We start from the raw sequence: 25,503 nt of genomic DNA, 5'->3' as shown, positions 1-25,503 counted from the left end.
GTTCTTTATAGATCTTGGAAACTAGCCCTTTATCTGATACGTTATTTGCAAATATCTTCTCCCATTCTGTAGGTTGTCTTTGAGTTTTGTTGACAGTATCTTTTGCTGTGCAAAAGCTTCTTATCTTGATGAAGTCCCAATAGTTCATTTTTGCTTTTGGTTTCTCTTGCCTTCATGGATGTATCTTGCAAGAAGTTACTGTGGCCAAGTTCAAAAAGGGTGTTGCCTGTGTTCTCCTCTAGGATTTTGATGGAATCTTGTCTCACAATAAGATCTTCCATCCATTTTGAGTTTATCTTTGTGTATGGTGCAAGAGAGTGGTCTAGTCTCATTCTTCTGCATGTGGATGTCCAATTTTCCCAGCACTGTTTATTGAAGAGACTGTCTTTTTTCCAGTGGATACTCTTTCCTCCTTTGTCGAATATTAGTTGACCATAAAGTTGAGGGTCCCCTTTTGAATTCTCTATTTTGTTCCATTGATCTATGTGTCTGTTTTTGTGCCAGTACCACACAGTCTTGATGACCCCAGCTTTGTAGTACAACCTGAAATCTGGCATTGTGATGCCCCAGCTATGGTTTTCTTTTTTAAAATTCCCCTGGCTTAAAAAAAATAAAAAATAAAAATAAATAAAATAAAATTCCCCTGGCTATTCGGGGTCTTTTCTGATTCCACACAAATCTTAAAATAATTTGTTTCAACTCTCTGAAGAAAGTCCATGGTATTTTGATAGGGATTGCATTAAACGTGTAAATTGCCCTGGGTAACATTGACATTTTCACAATATTAATTCTGCCAATCCATGAGCATGTAATATTTTTCCATCTCTTTGTGTCTTCCTCAATTTCTTTCAGAAGTGTTCTATAGTTTTTAGGGTATAGGTCCTTTACCTCTTTGGTTAGGTTTATTCCTACATATTATATGCTTTTGGGTATGATTGTAAATGGGATTGACTCCTTAATTTCTCTTTCTTCAGTCTCATTGTTAGTGTATAGAAATGCCATTGATTTCTGGGCATTGATTTTGTATCCTGCCACACTGCCAAATTGCTGTATGAGTTCGAGCAATCTTGGGGTGGAGGCTTTTGTGTTTTCTATGTAGAGTATCATGTCATTGGCGAAGAGGGAGAGTTTGTCTCCTTTGCCAATTTGAATAGCTTCTTTTTGTTGTTGTTGTCTGATTGCTGAGGCTAGGACTTCTAGTACTATGTTGAATAGCAGTGGTGAGAATGGACACCCTTGTCTTATTCCTGATCTTAGGGGATAGGCTCCCAGTGCTTCCCCATTGAGAATGATATTTGCTGTGGGCTTTTCATAGATGGCTTTTAAGATGTCGAGGAATGTTCCCTCTATCCCTACACTCTGAAGAGTTATGATCAGGAATGGATGCTGTATTTTGTCAAATGCTTTCTCTGCATTTATTGAAGGATCATATGGATCTTATTTTTTCTCTTGCTGATATGATGAATCACATTGATTGTTTTACGAGTGTTGAACCAGCCTTGCATCCCAGGGATAAATCCTACTTGGTCAAGGTGAGTAATCTTAATGTATTGTTGTATCCTATTGGCTAGTATCTTGTTGAGAATTTTTGCATCCATGTTCTTCAGGGATATTGGTCTATAATTCTCCATTTTGGTGAGGTCTTTGTCTAGTTTTGGAATAAAGGTGATGCTGGCCTCATAGAATGAGTTTGGAAGTACTCCATCTCTTTCTATCTTTCTGAACAGCTTTAGTAGAATAGGTATGGTTTCTTCTTTAACGTTTGAAAGAATTCCCCAGGGACGCGATCTGGCCCTGGACTTTTGTGTCTTGGGAAGTTGTTGATGACTGCTTCAATTTCCTCCCTTGTTATTGGCCTGTTCAGGTTTTCTATTTCTTCCAGTTCCAGTTTTGGTAGTTTGTGGCTTTCCAGAAATGTGTCCATTTCTTCTAGATTGCCTAATTTATTGGCATATGGCTGCTCATAATATGTTTTTAAAATCGTTTGTATTTCTTTGTTGTTGGTAGTGATCTCTCCTTTCTCAATCATGATTTTATTAATTTGAGTCTTCTCTTTCTTCTTTTTAATAAGACTGGCTAATGGTTTATCTATCTTATTAATTCTTTCAAAGAACCAACTCCTGGTTTGTTGATCTGTTCCACAGTTCTTCTGCTCTCGATTTCATTGAATTCTGCTCGAATCTTTATTAACTCTCTTCCTTTGCTGGATGTAGGATCTATTTGCTGTTTTTTCTCTAGCTCCTTTAGGTGTAAGGTTAGCTTTTGTATTTGAGTTCTTTCCAGTTTTTGGAGGGATGCTTGTATTGCGATGTATTTCCCCCCTCAGGACTGCTTTTGCTGTATTCCAAAGATTTTGAATGGTTGTATCTTCATTCTCATTAGTTTCCATGAATCTTTTTAATTCTTCCTTAATTTCCTGGTTGACCCTTTCATCTTTTAGCAGGGTGGTCCTTACCCTCCACGTGTTTGAAATCCTTCCAAACTTCTTCTTGTGATTTAGTTCTAATTTCAAGGCATCATGGTCTGAGGATATACAGGGGATGATCCCAATCTTTTGGTATCGGTTCAGACCTGATTTGTGACCTAATATGTAGTCTATTCTGGATAAAATTCCATGTGCACTTGAGAATAATGTGTATTCAGTTGTGTTTGGATGTAAAGTTCTGTAAATATCTGTGAAATCTATCTGGTCCAGTGTATCATTTAAAGCTCTCGTTTCTTTGGAGATGTTGTGCTTAGAAGATCTATCGAATGTAGAAAGTGCTAGATTGAAGTCACCAAGTATAAGTGTATTATTATCTAAGTATGTCTTAACTTTGGTTATTAATTGATTGATATATTTGGCAGCTCCCACATTTGGGGCATATACATTGATGATTTTTAAGTCCTCTTGTTGGATAGATCCTTTAAGTATGATATAGTGTCCCTCTTCATCTCTCACTACAGTCTTCGGGATAAATTTTAGTTTATCTGATATAAGGATGGCTACCCCTGCTTTCTTTTGAGGACCATTTGAATGGTAAATGGTTCTCCAACCTTTTATTTTCAAGCTGTAGGTGTCCTTATGTCTAAAATGAGTCTCCTGTAGACAGAGAATAGATGGGTCCTGCTTTTTTATCCAGTCTGAAACCCTGCGCCTTTTGATGGGGTCATTAAGCCCATTCACGTTTAGAGTTACTATTGAAAGATACGACTTTAGTGTCATCATGATACCTATTCAGTCCGTTTTTGTGGATTGTTCCATTGGACTTCTTCTTGAGGAATTTTAAGAGTCCCCCTTAAAATTTCTTGCAGAGCTGGTTTGGTGGTCACATATTCTTTCAGTTCCCGCCTGTCTTGGAAGTTCTTTATCTCTCCCTCCATTTTGAATGAGAGCCTTGCTGGATAAAGTATTCTTGGCTGCATGTTCTTCTCATTTAGGACCCTGAATATATCCTGCCAGCCCTTTCTGGCCTGCCAGGTCTCTATGGAGAGGTCTGCTGTTAATCTAATATTTCTCCCCATAAAAATTAGAGATTTCTTGCCTGTTGCTGCTTTAAGGGTCTTCTCTTTATCTTTGGAATATGCAAGCTTCACTATTAAATGTCGAGGTGTTGAGCGCTTTTTATTGATTTTAGGGGGGATCTCTCTATTTCCTGGATCTGAATGCCTGTTTCCATTCCCAGATTAGGAAAGTTTTCAGCTATGATTTGTTCAAATATATATTCTGGACCTCTGTCCCTTTGGCGCCTTCGAGAACCCCAATTAAACGTAGATTTTTCTTCCTCAGGCTGTCATTTTTTTCCCTTAATCTATCCTCATGATCTTTTGTTTGTCTCTTTTTTCCTCAGTTTCCCTCTTTGCCATCAATTTGTCTTCTATGTCACTCACTCGTTCTTCTACCTCATTAACCCTTGTCATAAGGACCTCTAAGTTTGGATTCCATCTCATTTAATTGATTTTTAATTTCTGCCTGATTAGATCTAAATTCTGCAGTCATGAAGTCTTTTAAGTCCTTTATGCTTTTTTCTAGAGTCACCAGTAGCTTTATAATCGTGATACTGAATTGGCTTTCTGACATTGAATTGTAATCCAAATTTTGTAATTCTGTGGGAGAGAGGACTGTTTCTGATTGTTTCTTTTAAGGTGAGTTTTTCCTTCTAGTCATTTTGCTCAGGGCAGAGTGGCCAAAAACACGTTGTATTGGGAAAAGGAGAAAAGAGAGAAGAGAAAGAAGAAAAAAAGAAAAAAAGGGGAAAAAAAGAGGAAAAAAAGAGAAGAAAAGAAAAAAGAAAAAAGGGGGGGACAAACAGAAATCAAAAAACAAGGGGGAGCATCCTCTGATTCTGTATACTGTAAATCCCTTGACTTCCTCTGGAACTTTCCAGTGTTGCTTGGTCAATAATTTGTTTTTCCTCTGTTGGTCTAGCTGGTCTTCTGGGGGAAGAGCCTGCTGTGCTGATTTTCAGGTGTTAGCACTTGGGGGACCTGCTCAGTCCCCTGCCTGGTGCAGGGCTCAGTGAAAGATGTTTAACCTGTTTATCTGGTGAGGCCACTGTGAGGCTCAGTGGGGGTTGTTTATCCTGTGAGGCCCCAGGAGGAATAACCACAGTGGCGGCGGCCAGCTCTGAAGCTCTGGATTCAGCTCCTGCAGTAACTACAGAGCTCTCAGTCTGCAGGGACCTGGATGCTCTGGGGGCGGGCCGCTGATCCGCACAGCTTGGGGCCGCCCGGCGGCAGGAGTGTCCTTGCTGTCCTGTGCCCTCCTGGCCTCTGCCTGTCCCGGGGGGCCCGGGATCCGACACAGGCCGGATCCTGGGCTGTGTCCCTGGCGCCCTGTGCTCCCGGGCCTGCGCTGTTGAAATCCCTCTCCCGGCCGCAGCCCCTCTGCAGAGCCTCTGCCCGAGCCGCCTCCAAGCTGCTCCGGGGTCCAGCCGTGTGCGCTGCAGCCCTTTAGGGAGCTCGGCGGCGGGTGTGGCGCCCTCCCCGGGGCGCAGGTGCCTGTTAGTGTCCCCGGGAGCCCGAGGGCATCCCCGCTCCTCCTGGGGTCCTGTTCCAACTCCCTGCCAGCGCGCCTTTCTGTCCGGGAAGATTGGTGAAACTCTGCTTCTCCGGGACGGGGCTTTCTCGTCCTGGGGGCACTCTACTCGGCTTTAGCCCGGCTCCTCGCAGGGCCCCTCCCCCTTGGATGCCTTTTGTTTCTTTATTTCTTTTTTCCCCCGTCTTCCTACCTTGATAGAAGCGTGAATTCTTCTCACTGTAGCTTTCCAGTTGTTCTCTCTAAATCTCAAGCCAAATTCGTAGATTTTCAGGATGATTTGAAGGTTATCTAGGTAATTTAGTGGGGACAGGTGACTTGGGGATCCTACTCTTCTGCGGTCTTGCCCGCCTCCGTATTCATCCTTTCTGATGATCATCCTTCTTTTTTTTTCTTTCTTTTTTTTTTTTTTTTAAGAAACAACTAGTGTATTGATCTGGGGGGAGAAGGGAGATGCAGATGGGAAATGGGGAGGCCAGGGACTCTTTAGTGTGTGCCAAAACCACGGACACACACCCTCTACCTCTTCTCACCTTCCTCTTCCACAGCTGGCTCCCACCCTGTCTACTACCCTCCCTCTCCATTCTGCCCTACACCCACTTGACCTTGACCTCCAGTGACTGAGCAGAGCCCAGGCTTCCAGCTTCCAGGTGAGACAGCCTCAAAGAACCTCTCTTCCTCCCTCTCCCACCTCATTCCCATCTCTTGTCTAAATAAAATACAGAAAAAGCAAGCATAGCTGCTACCTGGCAGGACCAGGTCTGTGAAGAGATCAAAGCCTTGTGAAAATTGAGAGGTGAACCCATAAACTTACATAATATCATTCATGTAATAAATGTTTAGTTTGTTTCTCTGATCAATATGTATTTTAAAAAAAACTTACGTTACTAAAAGTGTTTTTCAGAAGTCAGTCTATTTATGAAAGTGCTAATAGAACTTATTAACCTTTCAGACATTAACCATTAACTGTGAAATGCATGCCAGTTGGGCGAGACTGTATCCACTTCATTTTGTATAATGTCATGTACTCATGATGCTCAATAAACAATCCCTGGAAGTACAAAAAAATAAATAAAATAATTTATATAATAAACATTATAAAAATATAAAAATATAAAAATTTATAATGTATATAATATACATTATTAACAAATATTAATATATAATATATAAATATATAATATATTTTAATATATTTTTAAACATATTATATTAATATATATTATATATAATATCTTATATATAAGATATATATCACATCTTCTTTATCCATTCATCTGCTGTCAAAGGACATCATGGCTCCTCCCACAGTTTTGTTAATGTGGACATTGCTGCTATAAACATTGGAGTGCAGGAGCCCTGTCCTTTTAACTACATTGTATCTTTGGGGTAAATCCCCAGTAGTGCAATTTCTGGGTCATAGGATAGCTCTATTTTTAACATCTTGAGGAACCTACATACTGCTTTCCAGAGTGGCTGCACCAGCTTGCTTACCACTAATAGTTCAAGAGAGTTCCTTTCTTTTCCTGATCATTCAGCTGCAGCTTCTTTTCTATGTTCAGTTGTAGAGTTTGTTCTAAGTCTTCCCATCACTCTCCAGTTTGTTGACTTGGATGGACCGCATCTAATTGAAATTATGGGGCAGGGTAGGCTCAGGATCCTCCAACTTTGCTATCTTTCCAAACCCAGAATTTCATTTTTTTCAAAGGTTAAATAATATTCCATCATTTGTATATACCACATTTTGTTTATTGACTTATCTATCAATGGACATTTAGATTGTTTGTACCTTTTGGCTATTGTGAATAATGCTGCCATGAACAGCAGTTGGGGTAATAAAATCTTTTCAAGTACTTGTCTTTTAATTCTTTGGGCATATACCTAAGCACGGATTTGCTGTATCATATTCTAATTCTATGTTTATCTTTTTGAGGAATGCCCATTCTGTTTTTCACAGTAGCTACACCATTTTACATTCCCACTAGTAATCCAGAAGCATTCCAGTTTGTTTACTTCTTCACTAACACTTTGTTTTATTTTTTATTTGGATAATAACCATCCTAAAGATGTGAAGTGATATTTTGTTGTGCTTTTAATTTTTGTTTTCTAAATAATTAGTGAGGTATAGAATGTTTTTTCACAAGCTTGTTGTCTATATCTTCTTTGGAGAAATGTCTATTTATGTCTTTTGCCCATTTCTAATTTGTTATTGTTTTTTTTTTTGTTGTTATTTAGTTTAAGGAATCCTATATATATTTTGGATACCAATCCTTCCAGATCATGATTTGTTAATATTTTCTCCTGTTCTGTGTATTGCTTTTTCAGTCTCTGGACACAAAAATCCTTTTAATTTTAATGAAGTTCATTATATCTTTTTTTCTGATTTGTTCCCTGTCATTGGGGTATTATATCCAAAAAGTCATTTCCAAATTAATGTTATGAGGCTTTTTTCTATGTCTTCAAAGAGTTTTATCATTTAGCTCTTTAGGTATTGAATTCTTTTTAGTTAATTTTGGTATATGGTGTAAGATAAGAATCTAATTTCATTCTTTGGATGTGGATATCCAATTTTCCAGGATCATTTGTTTAAAAGTTTGTCCTTTGCCACTGAGTGATCTTGGCAGCTTTCTTGAAAAGCATTTGACTATATATGCAAGGATTTATTTCTTGGCTGTTTAATGTATTCCATTCATCAATATGTCTGAATTTATGCCAAGATCAACACTGTTTTCATTGCTGTAGCTTTGTAGAAAGTTTTGATATCAAGAAGTGTGAGTTCTCCCACCTTATTCTTTTTCAAGGCTGTTTTGGCTATTTAAAATCCCTTGAAATTCCATTTTAGATGGGTTTTCTATTTCTGAAAAATGCATCTTTGGAATTTTGACAGAGACTACATTGAATTTGTACATTGCTTGGGGTAGTGTTAGCATCTTAACATATTATGTCTTTGAGCATAAGACAAGTCCATGAACATAGGTTATTTTTGTATATCTTTATGCTTTTAATTTTTTCAGCATTTCTTTATAGTTGTCAGTTTACAAATCACTTACCTGCTTGGTTAAGTTTAGTTGGTTAATAATAGTTGATACTGTTATAAGTGGAATTATTTTCTTAATTTTTTCATGATGTTTATTGCTAGGATAAAGAAATGCATTTGATTTTTGTATGTTAATATTTCATCCTGCAACTTTATTGAATTTGCCAATTAGTTCTGACAAGCTATTTATTGTGTGGAGCCTTTAGAGTTTTCTATACATAACATTATGTCATTTGCAAACTTCTTTCTCTATAATTTGTATATCTCTTATTCATTCTTATCACTTAATTGCTTGTCTAGAATTTCCAATATTATGTTGAAAAGATAAGGCAAATTTAGGCTGGCATATGCAACATTATTTATGTATTGAGGGTACGTCAATTTTCAGGGAATAATTGCAAAATGCTAATTTTTATTCTTATTTGATATCTTCATATTTTCAGTGTATTACTTATAACTTATACTTCTTTTTAAAATAAAAGAAAATAAGCCAGGAGACCAGTTTACAAAATACAACAAGGTAAATGAGGCAAAAGTTACATATCCAAATGACTAATTATGACTGGATTACCCATTTTGGTATAACAAGGGCTTTACAATGGATACAAATTAAGTTAAAATATTTCTCTTGACAATTTAATTATTCTTATCAATATTATAACAAGATTCATGATAATTTATAATCCAAAATATTAACTTATGTTTGAAACCCAAACAAAATAATGAGTTATGTTCCAATTTTTGAGGGAACAAATCATTAATATCAATCTAATCAATTGTTTCAAACAATATTAATATAGAAAATTCCTCTGATAGAGATTCTCAATTCAATTCTCAGTTCTAATTACATTATTACATAAACTATATCAAAGCAAACACCATCAGTTATTTTTCTTCAGTTGATTATTGTTTAGATTTTGTATTGGAATACTAGAATCTTTGTACCAGAATCAGAGTAACATGGAATAAAATGTCTCAACTTGAGCATCTCTTATGTGTGTATAAATAATTTTCTCATATTACATCAAATGTGAGTGATTATGAAATATCTTTTTTTACTGTAGTATTGTATAAATAAAACCTGCAGAAAAGTTCATTTGATGGAATACAACTGTAATGCTATTGCAAAATGCAGAGGAAATGGGGTAAGTAACTTTTCTTTTTGTAGTTCTAAATTAAATGTTGTTTTTGTGGGTAATTCAAAGTAAAAGTTTATCTTATTTGGGAGAGCTAAGAATGTAGTTATTTTTAAACTGACCTTGCTTAGGAATAGTTAATTAATATAAAGAAAATCAGTGGAGCTAATTCAAAAACTGTTTATATATATATGTTGAATTTATTGTGAACATCCACAACTTACGAATTAATAACGTTTAAATGAAAAACATATATTCTTTTCATATGACAACAAATGTATGTTTTGCTTGTAATTATGAACATATTTAGTTCCCCTTAGTTTTCTTAATAATTAAAATTTATGGCTATATAATATTTTATAGAAAGTATACTCAAGAAACGTTTTGACATGTTAGCTACTTTTCTGATTGCTTCTATAAAGAGGTTTCTTTTTTTTAATTTTTTTTTATTTATTAATGATAGTCACACAGAAGGAGAGAGAGAATGGGGCAGAAACATAGGCAGAGGGAGAAGCAGGCTCCATGCACCGGGAGCCCGACGTGGGATTCGATCCCGGGTCTCCAGGATTATGCTCTGGGCCAAAGGCAGCCGCTAAACCGCTGCACCACCCAGGGATCCCTATGAAGAGGTTTCTAATAGGAAATGTATCCTTATTCAAAAACTTTTTATTTCTTCCCAGCTGATAATCTATCTTAATCTGTTAATACAAATTTGCTGTTACTTTTATATTTAATTTGTACATCTTAAAATATATAGTTTTGGTCCCTTTAAAATTATTTTACCTAATTGAAAACCAGTATAAGATGTAGTCAACATTATAAAAATTATTCTAGATTTACCAAATTTATCAGTATTCAATTTTATAATTTTTGAATTGATTGGACTTAGAATATATAAGATCCCTCTTGCATTGTCTTTAATTTTCTAGACACTGTCAACAAAGAGGATAACTACATTTTTCATGTTTTGTTTTTTACTTTCTATAGTTACAATTATTGGCCTGATCTTTTGCTTTCCTTTATTTAATTATCTGTTTTAAGTCTTCAGCACTAATGATGTTAATTAAATCTCAAAAAAAGTTACAGATTATAGATTATTGATACTATTTAATTGGATACAAATTTGTTTTCTTCATCTACCACCATTTATTTATTTTTTAAAGAGTTAATTTGTTTGAGAGAGAGAAAGAAAGAGAATGAGCAATGAGACAGGCAGAGGCAGAGAGAGAGACGAGCAGACTCCCCACTGAGCAGGGAGCCAGATGTCGGACTCTGATCATGACCTGAGCCAAAGGCAGATGCTTTACCCACTAAGTCACCCAGGTGCCCCATACTTATAGCTTTGTGGTTCCACTGGGGGATGACATCTACAGCCATTTAGATTCCATTTTTATTTTACTTAGATTTTTTGATTATTTTAATAAAAAATTTTACTATGAAATATGGCATATATAAATAAGTAAATAATATTAAATTTTGCGTTTATTTTAAGATTTTCTCTCTGCTATGAATTTCAAAAATAAAATTAAAATGTCAAGTAAAATCTAATTGAAGCTAGGATTACTTTCCAGTGACATCTCAGATAGGTAATTCTATTTTTACAGTTAATAGAGTTGACTTGCAATTTTATAATTTTCAATTTTAGTTCAATTTTATGAGGATATAGTTGTTTAGAAATCTTATTGTGAAAATGACATGTACTCATTATTATAATACCATAAGAGAATTTCACTGGCCAAAAAATCCTCTGTGCTCCCCCTCTTCATCTCGTCCCCAGCCCCAACCTACAGCAAACACTCATCTTTTTACAGTCTCCATAGTTGTGCCTTTTCCAGAATGCTATGTGGTTAAGAATGTGTAGCTTTTTCATTTTTTTTGTGTGTGTAGCTTTTTCAAATTGGATTCTTTTACTTAGTAACATACATTTAGAATTCCTTCATGTCTGTATTTGCCACAGTTTATTTATTTATTCACCAGTGAAAGACATATTGGTTGCTTCCAAATTTTTGCAGTTATGAATATAACCATTTAAATATCCATGTACAGAATTTTGTGAAAAGATAAGTATCTAACTCTTTTAGGTATATACTTTTCTTTAAATTAGACTTCCTAGCAATTTATGATTTTATTACTATGAAAATTAATGACCTAAATATATCAAGTTAAGAAAAGTACAATAGATTATACTGAAAATTTTAGTTATTGATTGACTATAAGTGGTGGACATTCGTGAATCTGGTCCCCATTGTTAAAGAAAAAGTTTTCAATATTCAATTCCATGTCTTTCTTTCTACAATATGCTTTTGATGTTGTATATAAAAAGTTATCCCCAAACATAAGGCCACAAAGATTTTCTTCAGTGTTATCTTTTAGCAGTCTTATAATTTTACAATTAGTTCTATGATCCATTTTGAGCTAATTTTTATTAAAGGCATAAGTACAATTTCTTTTCATGTGGATTTCCATTACCATTTGTAAAAAGATGATTCTTTCTCCATTGAACTGCCTGCCTTTGCTCCATTATCAAAGACTAGTTTTTTTTAAAGATTTTATTTATTTATTTATGAGAGACACAGAGAGAGATAGAGAGAGAGAGGCAGAGAAACAGGCAAAGGGAGAAGCAAGCCCATGCAGGAAGCCTGATGCAGGACTTGATCCTGGGGCGCTGGGATCACACCCTGAGCCAAAGGCAGACACTGAACCACTGAGCCACCCAGGCATCCCATATCAAAGAGCAGTTGACTATATTTATGTGGGCTTAATTCTGGTTTCTTTATTTCATACCATCAATATGTTTATTCCTTTGCCAATACCACACTGTTTTGATTATTGTAGCTTTAAAATAAATTTACACATCAGGTAGTTAAAGTGATCCTTTTTTGTTCTTCAGTATCACGTTGACTACTCTTGGTCTTTTGCCTTTCCATATAAACATGTTTGCCAAGTCAGTTTGTCCATATCCACAAAATAACCAAATGGAATTTTGATTGTGATTGTATTGAATGTATAGATCAAATGGGAAAGAACTAACATCTTGGCAATATTGAATCTTCATATCCACATACATGGAATATCTCTCCACTTACATAGATCTTTGAGTTTGTGATATTAGACCCTTGCAGTTCTCCTAATACAGGTCTTGTAAATTTATAACTATTTTTTTGGTGTTAATGTAATGGTATTGTTTTTAATTTCAAATTCTAATTGTTTATTGTATATAAATAGCAATTGACTTTTATATATTAACCTTTCATTATGCTATCTTGCATAAACACTTATTGGTTCTTATAGCCCTTTTGTTGATCCTTTGGGATTATTTACACAAATAATCATGTCATCTGAGAACAAAATATTGTTTTTCTTTCCAAATTTTATATCTTTTATTTCCTGTTCTTATTGCATTAGCTAGAACTTCTAGTATAATGTTGAAAAGAAAAAAAAGTAGTAAGAGTAAACATCCTTGCCTTCTTCCCAATCTTAGCAGGAAAGCTTCTAGCTTCTCACTACTTTTTTTTTTTTTTTATGTTCCTTTAATGGAGTAGGCCATAATAATTTGTGAATTTCTAAATAAAGTAGAACAATTTCTTATCTGTATTTTTTTAAAACGTTCAAACTTTATAGAGAATCATATTCAAATAAGCATGTCTAAAGAAAATAATAAAAACACTTACTTCCTGGAAAGCAACAAAGAGAATGTATTCATAAACCCAGGGAACACTTCTCACATTCCTTTTTTCCACTTCTCCACAATTTTCTTCATTTATTTATGAAATAAATATTATTTATGTTGGAGCCTCTCATCTGTGACCTTTTACCACCAACACAAGTGAAAGCTTGCAAAATAATTTATCTTTTTCTCTGAATCTCATGGCTTGCTTACTCCCTTCTTTCCATTTGTTCTTTTTTCCTTTCTCCCTTGTCTATTTTCTTTTATTCTTTTATTTATTTTTTCTCTAGGTTTCTCTCGATTCGCTAATGTAATCTTGGCTTCAATTGTTCTCTGCCTTTTTTAATTGAAGCATAATTGACACATAACAGCAAATTGGTTCAAGATATAGAATATTATAATTATTTAATATTTGTATGTATTGCAAAGTGATCGCCACAATAATTCTAGTTAATATCCATCATCATACATAGTTACAATTCTTTTCTTGTGCTAAGAAGTTTTAAGATCTACTGTCTTGGCAACTTTCAAATATTCAGTATCATATTATTAACTATATTCACCATATTTATATTACATCCTTATGATTTATTCATTTTATAACTGGAAGCTTTTACCTTTGACAACCTGCACTCACTCACCCACCATACCTCACCCTTCACCTGTGGCACCTACCAATATGTTCTCTGAATTTATATACATTTTTTTAAAAAAAATTCTACTTATAGAAGGAATCATATGGTAATAGACTTTCCCTGTCTGACTTATTTTACTTAGCATAATGCCCTCAAGGTCCATCCATGTTGCCACAAGTGACAAGATTTCATTGTCTTTATGCTAAATAATACCCCATTGTATGTGTGTGTAGACATATCACAACTTATTTATCCATTCATTCATAGATAGACTCTTAGATTATTTATGTATCTTTACTATTATTTAAAAAGTGCTGCCATAAACATCTGTTCAAGTTAGTGATTTGGTTTCTTTGGATAAATACCCAGAATTGGAAGTACTGAATCATATGGTATTTCTATTTTTAACTTTTTTGAGGAAGAGCCATCCTATTTTCCACAATGGTTGGTCCAATTTACATCCTCACCAACAATGGTTCCCTTTTCTCCTCATTAGCCTATAAATGTGATAGATTACATTAATTGATCTTCAAATCATACAAATCATACTTAAAATGATACAAGGAATAAAATACATTTTATTCTGTTATATTATTCTTTCATAAATTAATTAATTTGATTTGCTAACATTTTTTATGCTTTTTGCAATATGCTTATGAGATATTGGTCTATAGTTCTCCTTTCTTGTAATGTCTTTCTCTGGTTTTGACATTAGGATAATGCCAACAACCTCACAATGAGCTTGGAATTGTTCCTTCTGCCTCTATTTTCTGGATGAGGTTGTAAAGAATTGACATAATTGCTTTCTTAAATATTTGATCAAATTCACAAGAGAATACATCTGAGCTATGTGCTTTCTGTTTTGGAAGGTTATTAGTTATTGACTTAATTTATTTAACAGATATGGACCTATTCAGACTATTTCTTCTTGTGTGAGCTTTTACAAATTGTGTCTTTCAAAGAATTAGTTCACTTCACCTAGGTTATCAATTTAGATACATAGAATTTTTAAGATATTACTTTAATTTTATTTTTATTTAGTTAACATATAGTGTATTATTAGTTTCAGGCATAGACTTTAGTGATTCATCAGTTCCATATAACACCCAGTGCTCATTACATCAAGCGCCCTCTTTAATGCCTATTTCCCAGTTACCCCATCACCTCACCCAATTCCCCTCCAGTAACCCTTAGTTTGCTTCCTATAATTAGGAGCCCCTTATGGTTTGTCTCTATCTATGATTTTACCTTATCTTTTCTTCCCTTAACCTATGTTAATCTGTTTTGTTTTTTAATACATGAGTGAAATCATACGGTATTTGTCATTCTCTTATTTTGCCAGCATAATACCATCTAGTTCCTTCATGTCTTTGCAAATGGAAAGATTTCATTCTTTCTGATGGCTGAGTAATATTCCATTGTAGGGGTATATATATAAATATATATAATCTATAATGATCATATATTCTTAATATTAATATAATATTATTATATATTATATTGTTAATATAATATAATTAACAGTATATATTATCAATAATTAATATTATAATTACATCATATGTAATAATTATTATTGATTATATTATGTAATTACATGCAGTGATTATATTATTAATATATTATAAATATATATGACTATATTATATTTTATAATAAATAAATATATATTTTATAATAAATATATGATTTTTATAAATATATAAAATATAAATTATATATATATATTTTATTATATAATAATATATAATATGATATTGTATATATAGAGAGATGAACATCTTGGCTCTTTCAATATTTTTGGCAATTAAGTCATTGCTGCTAGAAACATTTGGGTGCGTGCATGGGCACCTTTGAATCAGGTTTGTATCCTATGGATAAATACCAGTAGTGCAATTTCTGGGTCATAGGGTAGCTCTATTTTTAACTTTTTGAGGAACCTCTATACTGTTTTCCAGAGTGGTTATACCAGTTTGCATTCCTACTATCAGTGTAAGAGGGTTCCCCTTTCTCTGTATCCTCACCCATATCTGCTGATTCCTGAGTTGTTCATTTTAGTTATTCTGACAGGTGTGAGGTGGTATCTTATTGTGGTTTTGATTTGTATTTCTTTGGTGCTGGGTGCTATTGAGTATTTATCATGTGTCTGTTGGCCACTATTATGTCTTCTTTGGTGAAATATCTGCTCCTGTCTTCTGCCATTTCTTGTCTGGACTATTTTGGGGTTTTTTGGGTGATGAGTTTGATAAGTTCTTTATAGATTATGGATACAGATCTTTATCTGATAAGACATTAACAAATATCCTGTCCCATTTTGTAGATTGTCTTTTAGTTTTGTCAACTGTTTCCTTAGCTGCACAAAAGCTTTTTATCTTAATGATGTCCCAATAGTTCATTTTTGCTTTTGTTTCCCTTGCCTTTGAAGCTTTTCTACCAAGAAGTTGCTGCAACGAAGATCAAGGAGGTTGATGCCTGTGTTCTTCTCTAAAATGTTGATAGTTTCCTGTCTCACATTTAGGTCTTTAATTCATTTTGAGTTTATTTTTGTGTATGGTGTAAGGAAATGGTCCAATTTTATTCTTCTGCATGTAATTGTCCAATTTCCACAATACCGTTTGTTGAAGAGACTGTCTTTTATCCTTTGGATATTCTTTCCTGATTTGTTGAAGATCAGTTGACCATAATGCTAAGGGTCCATTTATGGGTTCTTTATTCCATTCCATTGATCTATGTGTCTGTGTGCCAGACCATACTGTCTTGATGATCACAACTTTGTAATATAGCTTGAAGTCCAAAATTGTGATGTCAACAGCTTTGGTTTTCTTTTTCAATATTCCTCTGGCTATTCACAGTCTTCTCTGGTTCCATACAAATTTTAGAATTACTTTTTCCAGCTCTGTGAAAAATGTCAATGATATTTTGATAGGTATTGCATTGAATTTGCAATTATATTATATGTAATAATTATATGTAGATTATATGTAGATTGCTTTGGGTAACACAGACATTTTAACAATATTTGTTCTTCTGATCCACGAGCATTGAAAATTTTCCATTTCTTTGTGTCTTTCTCAATTTATTTCATAAGGGTTCTGTAGTTTTCAGAGTATATATTTTTTACCTCTTGGGTTAGTTTTATTTCTAGGTATCTTATGGTTTTTAGTGCAATTGTAAATGGGATTCATTCCTGATTTCTCTTTTTTCTCTCTCATTGTTAGTGTATAGAAATGCAAGTGACCTCTGTGCACTGCTTTTATACTCTGCCACTTTAGTGAATTCCTGTATGAATTCAAGCAATTTGGAGGTGGAATCTTTTGGGTTTTCTGTATAGAGTATCATGTTGTCTGCAAAGGGTGAAAGCTTAAATTGTCTTTGCCAATTTTGATATCTTTTATTTCTTTTTTTTTCTATGATTGCTGAGATTAGAATAGGTCTTCCAGTACTAAGTTGAACAGTAGTGATTGAGAGTGGACCATCCCTGTTAGGTTTCCAATCTTATTATTGAGGATAATATTTGAGTGGGTTTTTTGTATATGGCTTTTACGATATTGAGATATGTTCCTACATAATGAAGAGTTTTTATCAAGAAAGGATGTTGTACTTTGTCAAAAGCTTTTACTGCATCTCTTAAGAGGGTCATATGTTTCTGTTCCTTTATTTTATTAATGTGACATATCAATTGATTGATTTGTGGATGTTGAATCACCCTTGCATCCCAGGAAGAAATCCCACTTGGTCATGGTGAATGCTCCTTGTAATATACTGTTGGGTCCTATTAGCTAGTAACTTGGTGAGAATTTGGCACCCATGTTCATCAGAGTGTTGGTGTGTAATTCTTTTTGGTGAGGTCTTTCTCTGGTTTTGGGAACAAGGTAATTATGGCCTCATAGAATGAGTTTGGAAAATTTCCTTCCATTTCTATTTTTTGAAAAGGTTTAAGGAGAATAGGTATTATTTCTTTTTAAAACATTTTGTAGAATTCCACTGGGAGACCCTCTTGCCCTGGATGTGTTTTGTTGGGAGATTTTTAATTACTGCCTTCAATTTCTTTGCTGGTTATCAGTATGTTCAGATTTTCTATTTTTGTTTTATTTTTGGTAGCTTATATGAATGCATCCATTTCTTTCAGATTGCCTATTTTGTTGGTAAATAATTGCTTATAATAACATCGTATTGTTGTTTGTATTTCTTTGATGTTTATTGTGATCTCTCCTCTTTCATTCATGATTGTATTTAATTGAGACTTTTTCCTTTCTTTTTAATAAGGTTAGCTAGGGGTTTATTGAGCTTATAAATTCTTTCAAATAACTAGCTTCTAGTTTCTTCTATCTTTTCTGTTGTTCCTCTGATTTTTATATCATGGATTTCTTCTCTAATCTTCATTGTTTCTCTTCTCCCGCTGGACTTAGACTTTATTAGGTGTTCTTTTTCCATCTTCTTGAGGGGTAAGTTTAAGTTGCATATTTGAGGCCTTTCTTGGTTTTTAAGAAAGGCCTATATTGCTATATATTTCCCTCTTAAGAGCACCTTTCCTGCATCCCAAAGGTTCTGAAATGTCAAGTTTTCATTTTCATTTGTTTTATTTGTTTTTCGAAATTCTTCTGTAATTTTCATGTTAATCCATTCATTCTTTAGCAGGATTGTCTTTAACTTCCATGTATTTGTGTTCCTGCCAAATTTTGTCTTGTGATTGAGTTCAAGTTTTAAAGCAGCATGGTCAGAAAATATGCATGGAATCCAAACTTTTGATATCAGTTGAGATGTGAGTTGTGACCTAGTATGTGATCTATTCTGGAGGAAGTTCCACGTGCACTCAAGAAGAATGTGTTTTCTGTTGCTTTAGATGAAATGCTTGAATGTATCTGTCAAGTTCATCTGGTACAGTGTGCCATTCAAAGCCTTTTTGATCTTCTTAGATGATCTGCCCATTGCTGTGAGTAAGGTGATAAAGTCCCCTACTATTATTGTGTTATTATCAGTTTGTTTCCTTAATTTTAATTATAATTAAATAATTAATTTAATTATATTTAATTATAATATAGTATTCTTCTTCATCTCGTATAATCTTTGGTTTAAAATCTAGTTTGTCTGATATAAGGATTCCTACTCCAGATTAGTTTTGATGTCCATCAGCATGATAAACAATTCTCCATACCTTAACTTTAAATCTGAAGGTGTCTTTGGGTCTACAATGAGTCTCTTATAGACAGCTTATCAATGGGTCTTATTTTTTTTAACCTAATCTGATACTTTGTGTCTTTTGATTGGAGCATTTAGCCCATTTACATTCAGAGTACTTATTGAAAGATATGAATTTATTGCTATTGTATTACTTGTAAAGTCACTGTTTCTGTAGTTTTATTCCTTTCTGGTCTTTGTTCCTTTTGGGCTCCCTTTTTGCTCAAAGGATCTGCTTTAATATGTCCTGCAGGGCTGGTTTAATGTTCATAAATTCCTTTAATTTTGTTTGCCCTGGAAACTCTTTATCTCTCCTTCTATACTGAATGACAGCCTTACTGGATAAAGTATTCTTGGCCGCATATTTTCTCCATTTAGCACATTGAATATGTCATGTCAGTCCTGTCTGGCCTGTCATGTTTCTGTAGACATGTTTGCTGCCAGCCTTAGTTCCTGCCTTTGGAGGTTAAGGACCTCTTTTCCTGAGCTGCTTTCAGAATTTTCTCTTTATCTCTGAAATTTGTGAGCTTCGCTATTATATGTTAGGGTGTTGACCTATTTTTATTGATTTTAAGGGCGGGGGGGGGGGGCCTTCTCTGTGCCTTGTGGACTTGAGTGCCTGCTTCCTTCATGAGATTAGGGAAGTTCTTAGCTCTAATTTGTTCAAATACACCTTCTACCCTTCTGTCTCTCTCTTCCTCTTCTGAGACCCCTATTATTCAAATATTATTTTGCTTTATGGTATTGTTGATTTCTTCAAGTCTCCCTCTTTGATCCAATAGTGTTTTTTTCTCTTTTTTCAGCTTCCTTATTTTCCATCATTTTGTCACTGACTTTCTCTTCTGCCTCATTTATCCCAGCAGTTAGAGCCTCCATTTTTTATTGTATTTCAGTATTCTCTGTAAAATATATATATATTATATATATTATAAATAAATATTATAAATATATAATAAATAAATATAACTATATATTATAACTATATATATTTTATATATATTATAAATATATTATCAGGGATCCCTGGGTGGCGCAGCGGTTTGGCGCCTGCCTTTGGCCCAGGGCGCGATCCTGGAGACCCTGGATCGAATCCCACATCGGGCTCCCGGTGCATGGAGCCCGCTTCTCCCTCTGCCTGTGTCTCTGCCTCTCTCTCTCTCTCTCTCTGTGACTATCATAAATAAATAAAAATTTAAAAAAAAAAAATTTTATAAATATATTATCAATAAAAGCAGGCTTCCATTTTCTTTAAAATATATATATTATATATATTATAAACATATATTATATATAAAATAATATATATTAAAGAAAATGGAAGCCTGCTTTTATTGATGCACACATCGATGGACCTGCGATTGGAAGGGGCAGTGACATTAACATGACACCCGTAGTTAACGCAACAGAAACATGAGGGCAGGAGATGGCTTTGCAGGGACATGATGCCTTCATAAGTTAGGGAAACGGACTGCTAGCTGGCTGCCCTCTCATTTCATGTTCTTCACAAACTCCTCTCCCTTTTTGATGGAGGCCTTCAGCTCCGGGATGGCTTCTGCTATCATCTTCTCTTCAAAATGGGAGATCTTGCCAATGCCTGGATTCTTCTCGATGTCCTTTTCCCCCAGCAGTAACGGTGTGGAGAAATAGGCACAGTCTGCTTCCTGGGATTTAACAAAGGAACATTCGACATCTCCTTCTTTCCCATTCATTGCATCCACAAGGGAGAAGACAAACCGGGCTCCAGCATATGCCATGGACAGGGTGGCAGCGCCTGCTCCAGCTTTGGCCTTCACCACCTCCGTGCCGGACTCCTGAATCCACCCAGTGACTGCTGTCATCTGGTCCTGGGGAAGGTCCACCTTGGAGTGCACTGAGAGATCAGGGGGATGATGGTCTTCCCGGCATGACAGCCAATGACAGGAACATTGACTCGCGTGGGATCCAAACCCTTTAGTTCTGCAATGAAAGTGTTGGCCCTGACAATGTCCAGGGTCGTGACCCCGAAGATTTTATTGGGGTCATAAGCTCCGTGTTTCTTGAAAACCTCCGTTGCAATTGGGATGGTGGATTTGACCGGATTTGAAATGACGCAGATCATGGCCTCGGGGCAATGCTGGGCGCAGGCAGCAGTCAGGGTGGCCACAGTTGAGGCGTTGGTGTTGAACAGGTCATCCCGTGTCACGCCTGGTTTTCTTGCGACTCCGGCTGGAATAACCACCGCATCGCAGCCTTTGAGGCCATCCGGCAGCTGCTCAGGTCCGAGGTGGCCTTTCACGGTTGCTCTGGTCTCGATGTGGCTCAGATCTGCGGCCACTCCGGTGTATGAGCAATATCGTGGAGGGTCAGGCAGCTCCCTAAGGGGCTGTTCTTGAGAAGCAGCGCAAGGGGCTGCCCAATTCCTCCGGAAGCCCCAAGCACAGCTGCTTTAGCATGTGCTGGGCCGAGGTGCTGAAGCTGCGGCGGAGAGCGAGGGCGGGGGGCATGGCTGGCTGGAGCAGAGCTATACACAGAGCAATGGGCGTAGGCCGTTTGGCATCTCTGCCCTTATTGTGGGTTTCGACTTTGATGGCACGCCCAGACTCTATCAGACTGACCCCTCGGGGACATACCATGCCTGGAAGGCCAATGCCATAGGTCGGGGTGCCAAGTCAGTGCGTGAATTTCTGGAGAAGAATTATACTGATGAAGCCATTGAGACTGAGGACCTGACCGTTAAGCTGGTTATCAAGGCCCTCCTGGAAGTAAGTGGTTCAGTCTGGTGGCAAAAATATTGAACTGGCTGTTATGAAGCGAGATCAATCCCTCAAGATTTTAAATCCTGAAGAAATTGAAAAATATGTTGCTGAAATTGAAAAAGAAAAAGACGAAAATGAAAAGAAGAAACAAAAGAAAGCATCATGAGGATGGAATCTTGTAGTGATTTTTAAATTCAGATCATGGAGGATTCTCAAAAATGATATGTAGGCATTTCCATTCCATTTACTGTCTGTGTGTCCTGCAATAAATTTCTTTGTTGACCTTTTCCAAAAAAAAAAAAATAATTTTGGCTTGATAAGATTTTAGTTCTTTTACTTATATGGTAAGGGATTCTCTACTGTCATCTATGCTTTTTTCAATCCCAGCTAGTATCTTTATAGTCATGTTTTGAATTCTAGTTCTGATATCTTACTTATATCCATATTGGTTAAATACCTGGCAGTGAGGATTGCCTCTTGCTCTTTCTTTTGGGGTGAGTTTCTCTGTCTTGTCATTCTGTCTAGAAAAGAATAGATGAAAGAGAGAGAGAAGACCAAAATAACAATACCAGAAAAATACAAACAAAACAAATCTGAAGAAAACAGAAACAATACAAAATAAGAAAAAAATGAATAACAAGTAAAATAGAACAAAACAATAAACTAGATTCTGTGTGTATTTTAATCTGTTTGTTAAATGAATCCTTTAAGCCAGGGCCATTCCCAACTGTAGCAGACTTCTAAAAATTCTGTTTTTGCACTCTGCTGTTTATAATACTTTCCAGCAACCTCCTTAAGCAAGCTCCCTCCCTTTCTCAGTTTATATTCTGATATATTTCCTGGGATTCACATCTCTGTACTTACTACCTTCCAAAAAGTGGTTACTTTTCTATTTGTAGAACTGCAGCAATTATTTTATTAGCTATCCCCCCAATTTTGAGGTGTTCAGAATGATTTGGTAACTATCTAGCTAAATTCCAGGGACCAGACAAAATAAGTCTCCTACTCCTCCATTATCTTAACTCCTCCCCATACTTTATCTTTTTTTTTTTTTCAAGATTTTATTTATTTAATCATGAGAAATGAAGAGAGAGAGAGAGAGAGAGAAGCAGATGCACTGGCAGAGGGAGAAGCAGGCTTTATGTAGGGAGCCTGATGTGGGACTCGATCCCAGGACTCTGGGATCATGCCCTGAGCCAAAGGCAGAGGCTCAACCACTGAGCCACTCAGGTGTCCCCTACTTTATCTTTTTAATGTTCATGGATAAATAATTGTGGTTCTAAAAAAATAAAATAAAATAATTGTGGTTCTTTTTCCTTTTATGATATTAATAATTTGGGTTTTTTTTCCTCTATTTTCTTGAATTTACCTGGCTAGGGACTAATCAATTTTATTGATTTTTTTTTTTAAAGAATGAGCTTCGGTTTTAATTTCCTCTATTAATTTCTAGCTTTCTGAGGGCACCTGAGTAGCTCAGTCTTTAAGTGTTTGCCTTCAGTTCAAGTCATGATCCCAGGGTTCTGGGATCAGTCCCATATTGAGCTCCCTGCTCAGCTGGCTTCTCACTCTCCTTCCCACTCCTGCTCTCTCTCCCTATCTCTGCCACTCTCCCTATCTCTCAAATAAATAAAATCTTTTTAAAAATTTAGTTTTCTATTATTTCTACTCTAATTACTTGATTTAATGTTCTCTTCCTTTTTCTAAATTTTTGTATGTTATATTTACATTTTGATTTAGTTTAAATTTTTTTCTAAATTTCTTTTTTTTTAATTTTTATTTTATTTTATTTATTTATGATAGGCACACAGTGAGAGAGAGAGAGGCAGAGACATAGGCAGAGGGAGAAGCAGGCTCCATGCACCGGGAGCCTGACGTGGGATTCGATCCCGGGTCTTCAGGATCACGCCCTGGGCCAAAGGCAGGCGCTAAACCGCTGCGCCACCCAGGGATCCCTTTTTTCTAAATTTCTTTGACACTTTCTTGTTCAAAATGTCATTTAGAAGTATTGCTTAATCATAACACATTTTGGAGTTTTCCAGTAATATTTCTCTTATTGATCTTTAGTTTAATTCCATCATTCCTTCTTGGTTTGAGAGTATACTTATGATGGCTATTCTTTTTAATTTATTAAGGAGGGTTTTATGGCCAAGCATATGGTTTATCTTGGTGAAAATTCCATGTGAGCTTAAGAACAATGTATATTTTCTTGCTGGGATAAATATTCTCCAAAAGTCAATCAGATCAAGTTGATTGTACCAGTTTGGCCAAGTATGTACTTACTGATTTTCTGCCTGCAGGATTTGTCAATTATAAACAGAGATGTGTTAGAATCTCCAACTGAAACAGTGAATTTATCCTTTACTCCTACAGTTATTTCAGGTTCTGCCTCATAAACTTGACCCCTTGTTCTTAGTTGCATTTTTATGGAACTTTGGATTTTTATACCTTCTTTTTCCTTATGTAATGCCCTCTTCAGCTCTGAAAATTTTCTCTTTGATTAGTGTTACCATGGTAAATCTTTCACCATCTCCGACTTTTAGTCTACCTGTGACTTTATACTTAAAGTGCATTTTTGGTAGATAACATTCTTGTTTATTTATCCACTCTGAAAATCTCTTTTAAAAATGGTATTTAGACTATTGCTTTTAAAAGTAATTACTGAACCCTTGCCACTGCACTTTCAGCTGCCCTGAAACACCTTTGGCATTTGTGAATCCTCTGAAGCACCTTCTTTGCTGGAGACCAGCACCGCCATGCCCTAGCAGCAGTTCCATAGGCCTATCTGCTAGCTTCACATGGTACAGGCTGCCTCGGGGTTGTTAGTGGTCACTTAGTGGTGAGGAAGGTGCTGTGGTCACTGCCTGCCCTCCCACAGCACCCTAGGGTGGGTACACAGATAAATATGGCAAAGTGGTGGTAGCCGGCACCAAACTTGACTAGATGGGATGAGCAGGTGGGGCAGTCGCTGGAACCCCATGACGTGGATGCCAGGCTTTCTCCTTGGCAATTTGACCTGGCGACCTTGGGCTGGTACCCAAGAGTTCAGACCACAGACCCTGAAGGTCACTGAGGGCTGCTCAAAGAGCAGGAAGCAATGGATGGACAGAACGTGGAGGGCATTGCTGAAGTTTTCTGATGTTTCATTTGTATGGTGAAATTCTGGGATGCATGCCTGTGTTCTCATTGCTCTAAGCTTTGTTGTTTCAGCTGTATCAGACACACTCTGACAGAGCAGAGGGCTCAATGTCCTCATTGCCAGGCTGCACTCCAGATAGGAGAACTAGCAAACTGTCGTTGGGCAGAAGAAGTAACACAGCAGCTTGATACTCTTCAACTCTGCAGTCTCACCCAACATAAAGAAAATGAAAAGGACAAATGTGAAAATCATCATTAAAAATTTAGTGTATTTTGCTGGACTTGTAAGAAATGTGTTTGTCATCCACATGCATTTGGGGAGGAATGCATGGTGGACTTAACCTTTAAAACTTTTGCAGAAATTTATGAACAGCATTTTACTAAAGTAAATGAAGAGGTAGGCAAAATACTTCATTGCCATCTCATGGAACTGATCAGCTTAGTTCAAGAAGTAGAACAAAATGTAGAAGCTGTTCAAAACCAAAAGACGAGTGTGTTTGGGAAATTAAGAATGCAGTGTAGATGATGATTGCATGGTTAAACACACAGCTGAAGAATAAGCTAACACTAATGGGTCAGAAGACATCTTTAACACAAGAAACAGAGCTCTTAGAATCCTTACTTCAGGAGGTAGAGCACCAGCTGAGGTCTTGTAGTAAAAGTGTGTTGATATCTAAAAACTCAGAGATCCTCATGATGTTTCTGCAAGATTATTGAAAACCCATGACATCCTTTGTTACTACTCCTGTTCCACCAGACTTTGGCAGGTGCTGGCTCATACCTCAGGTCATTTGAAATAAAATCTCTGTAGATGGATTAATCTGCTTGGACTGACATAACAAAATACCAAAGACTGAGTGGTTTCCACTATAGAAGTTTATTCCCTCACAGTTCTGGAGGCAAGAAGTCCAAGATCAAGGGTCTAGGAAATTTGATTTCTGATGAGGCCTCTTGTTGGATTGC

General features: G+C 35.9%; 1 protein-coding gene and 2 pseudogenes across 1 annotated transcript in view; 2 read left to right on the top strand and 1 right to left on the bottom strand.

Moving 5' to 3' along the window:
- Nucleotides 1–25,503, top strand: part of ADAM18 (ADAM metallopeptidase domain 18) — a 271,792-nt gene that overhangs the window by 217,878 nt on the left and 28,411 nt on the right. The window contains exon 34 of the mRNA XM_041751041.1: nt 9,119–9,199. Coding sequence (XP_041606975.1) covers nt 9,119–9,199 — 81 coding nt within the window. The remainder of the gene's footprint in view (nt 1–9,118; nt 9,200–25,503) is intronic.
- LOC121489414 lies at nt 20,158–21,153 on the bottom strand (annotated as a pseudogene).
- On the top strand, nt 21,154–21,571 carry LOC121489413 (annotated as a pseudogene).

The sequence above is a fragment of the Vulpes lagopus genome, chromosome 4 (assembly GCF_018345385.1).
Source record: "Vulpes lagopus strain Blue_001 chromosome 4, ASM1834538v1, whole genome shotgun sequence".
NCBI lineage: Eukaryota > Metazoa > Chordata > Mammalia > Carnivora > Canidae > Vulpes > Vulpes lagopus.
The sequence above is the reverse complement of the archived record's forward strand: the minus strand, read 5'-3'. Positions and strand labels throughout refer to the sequence as shown.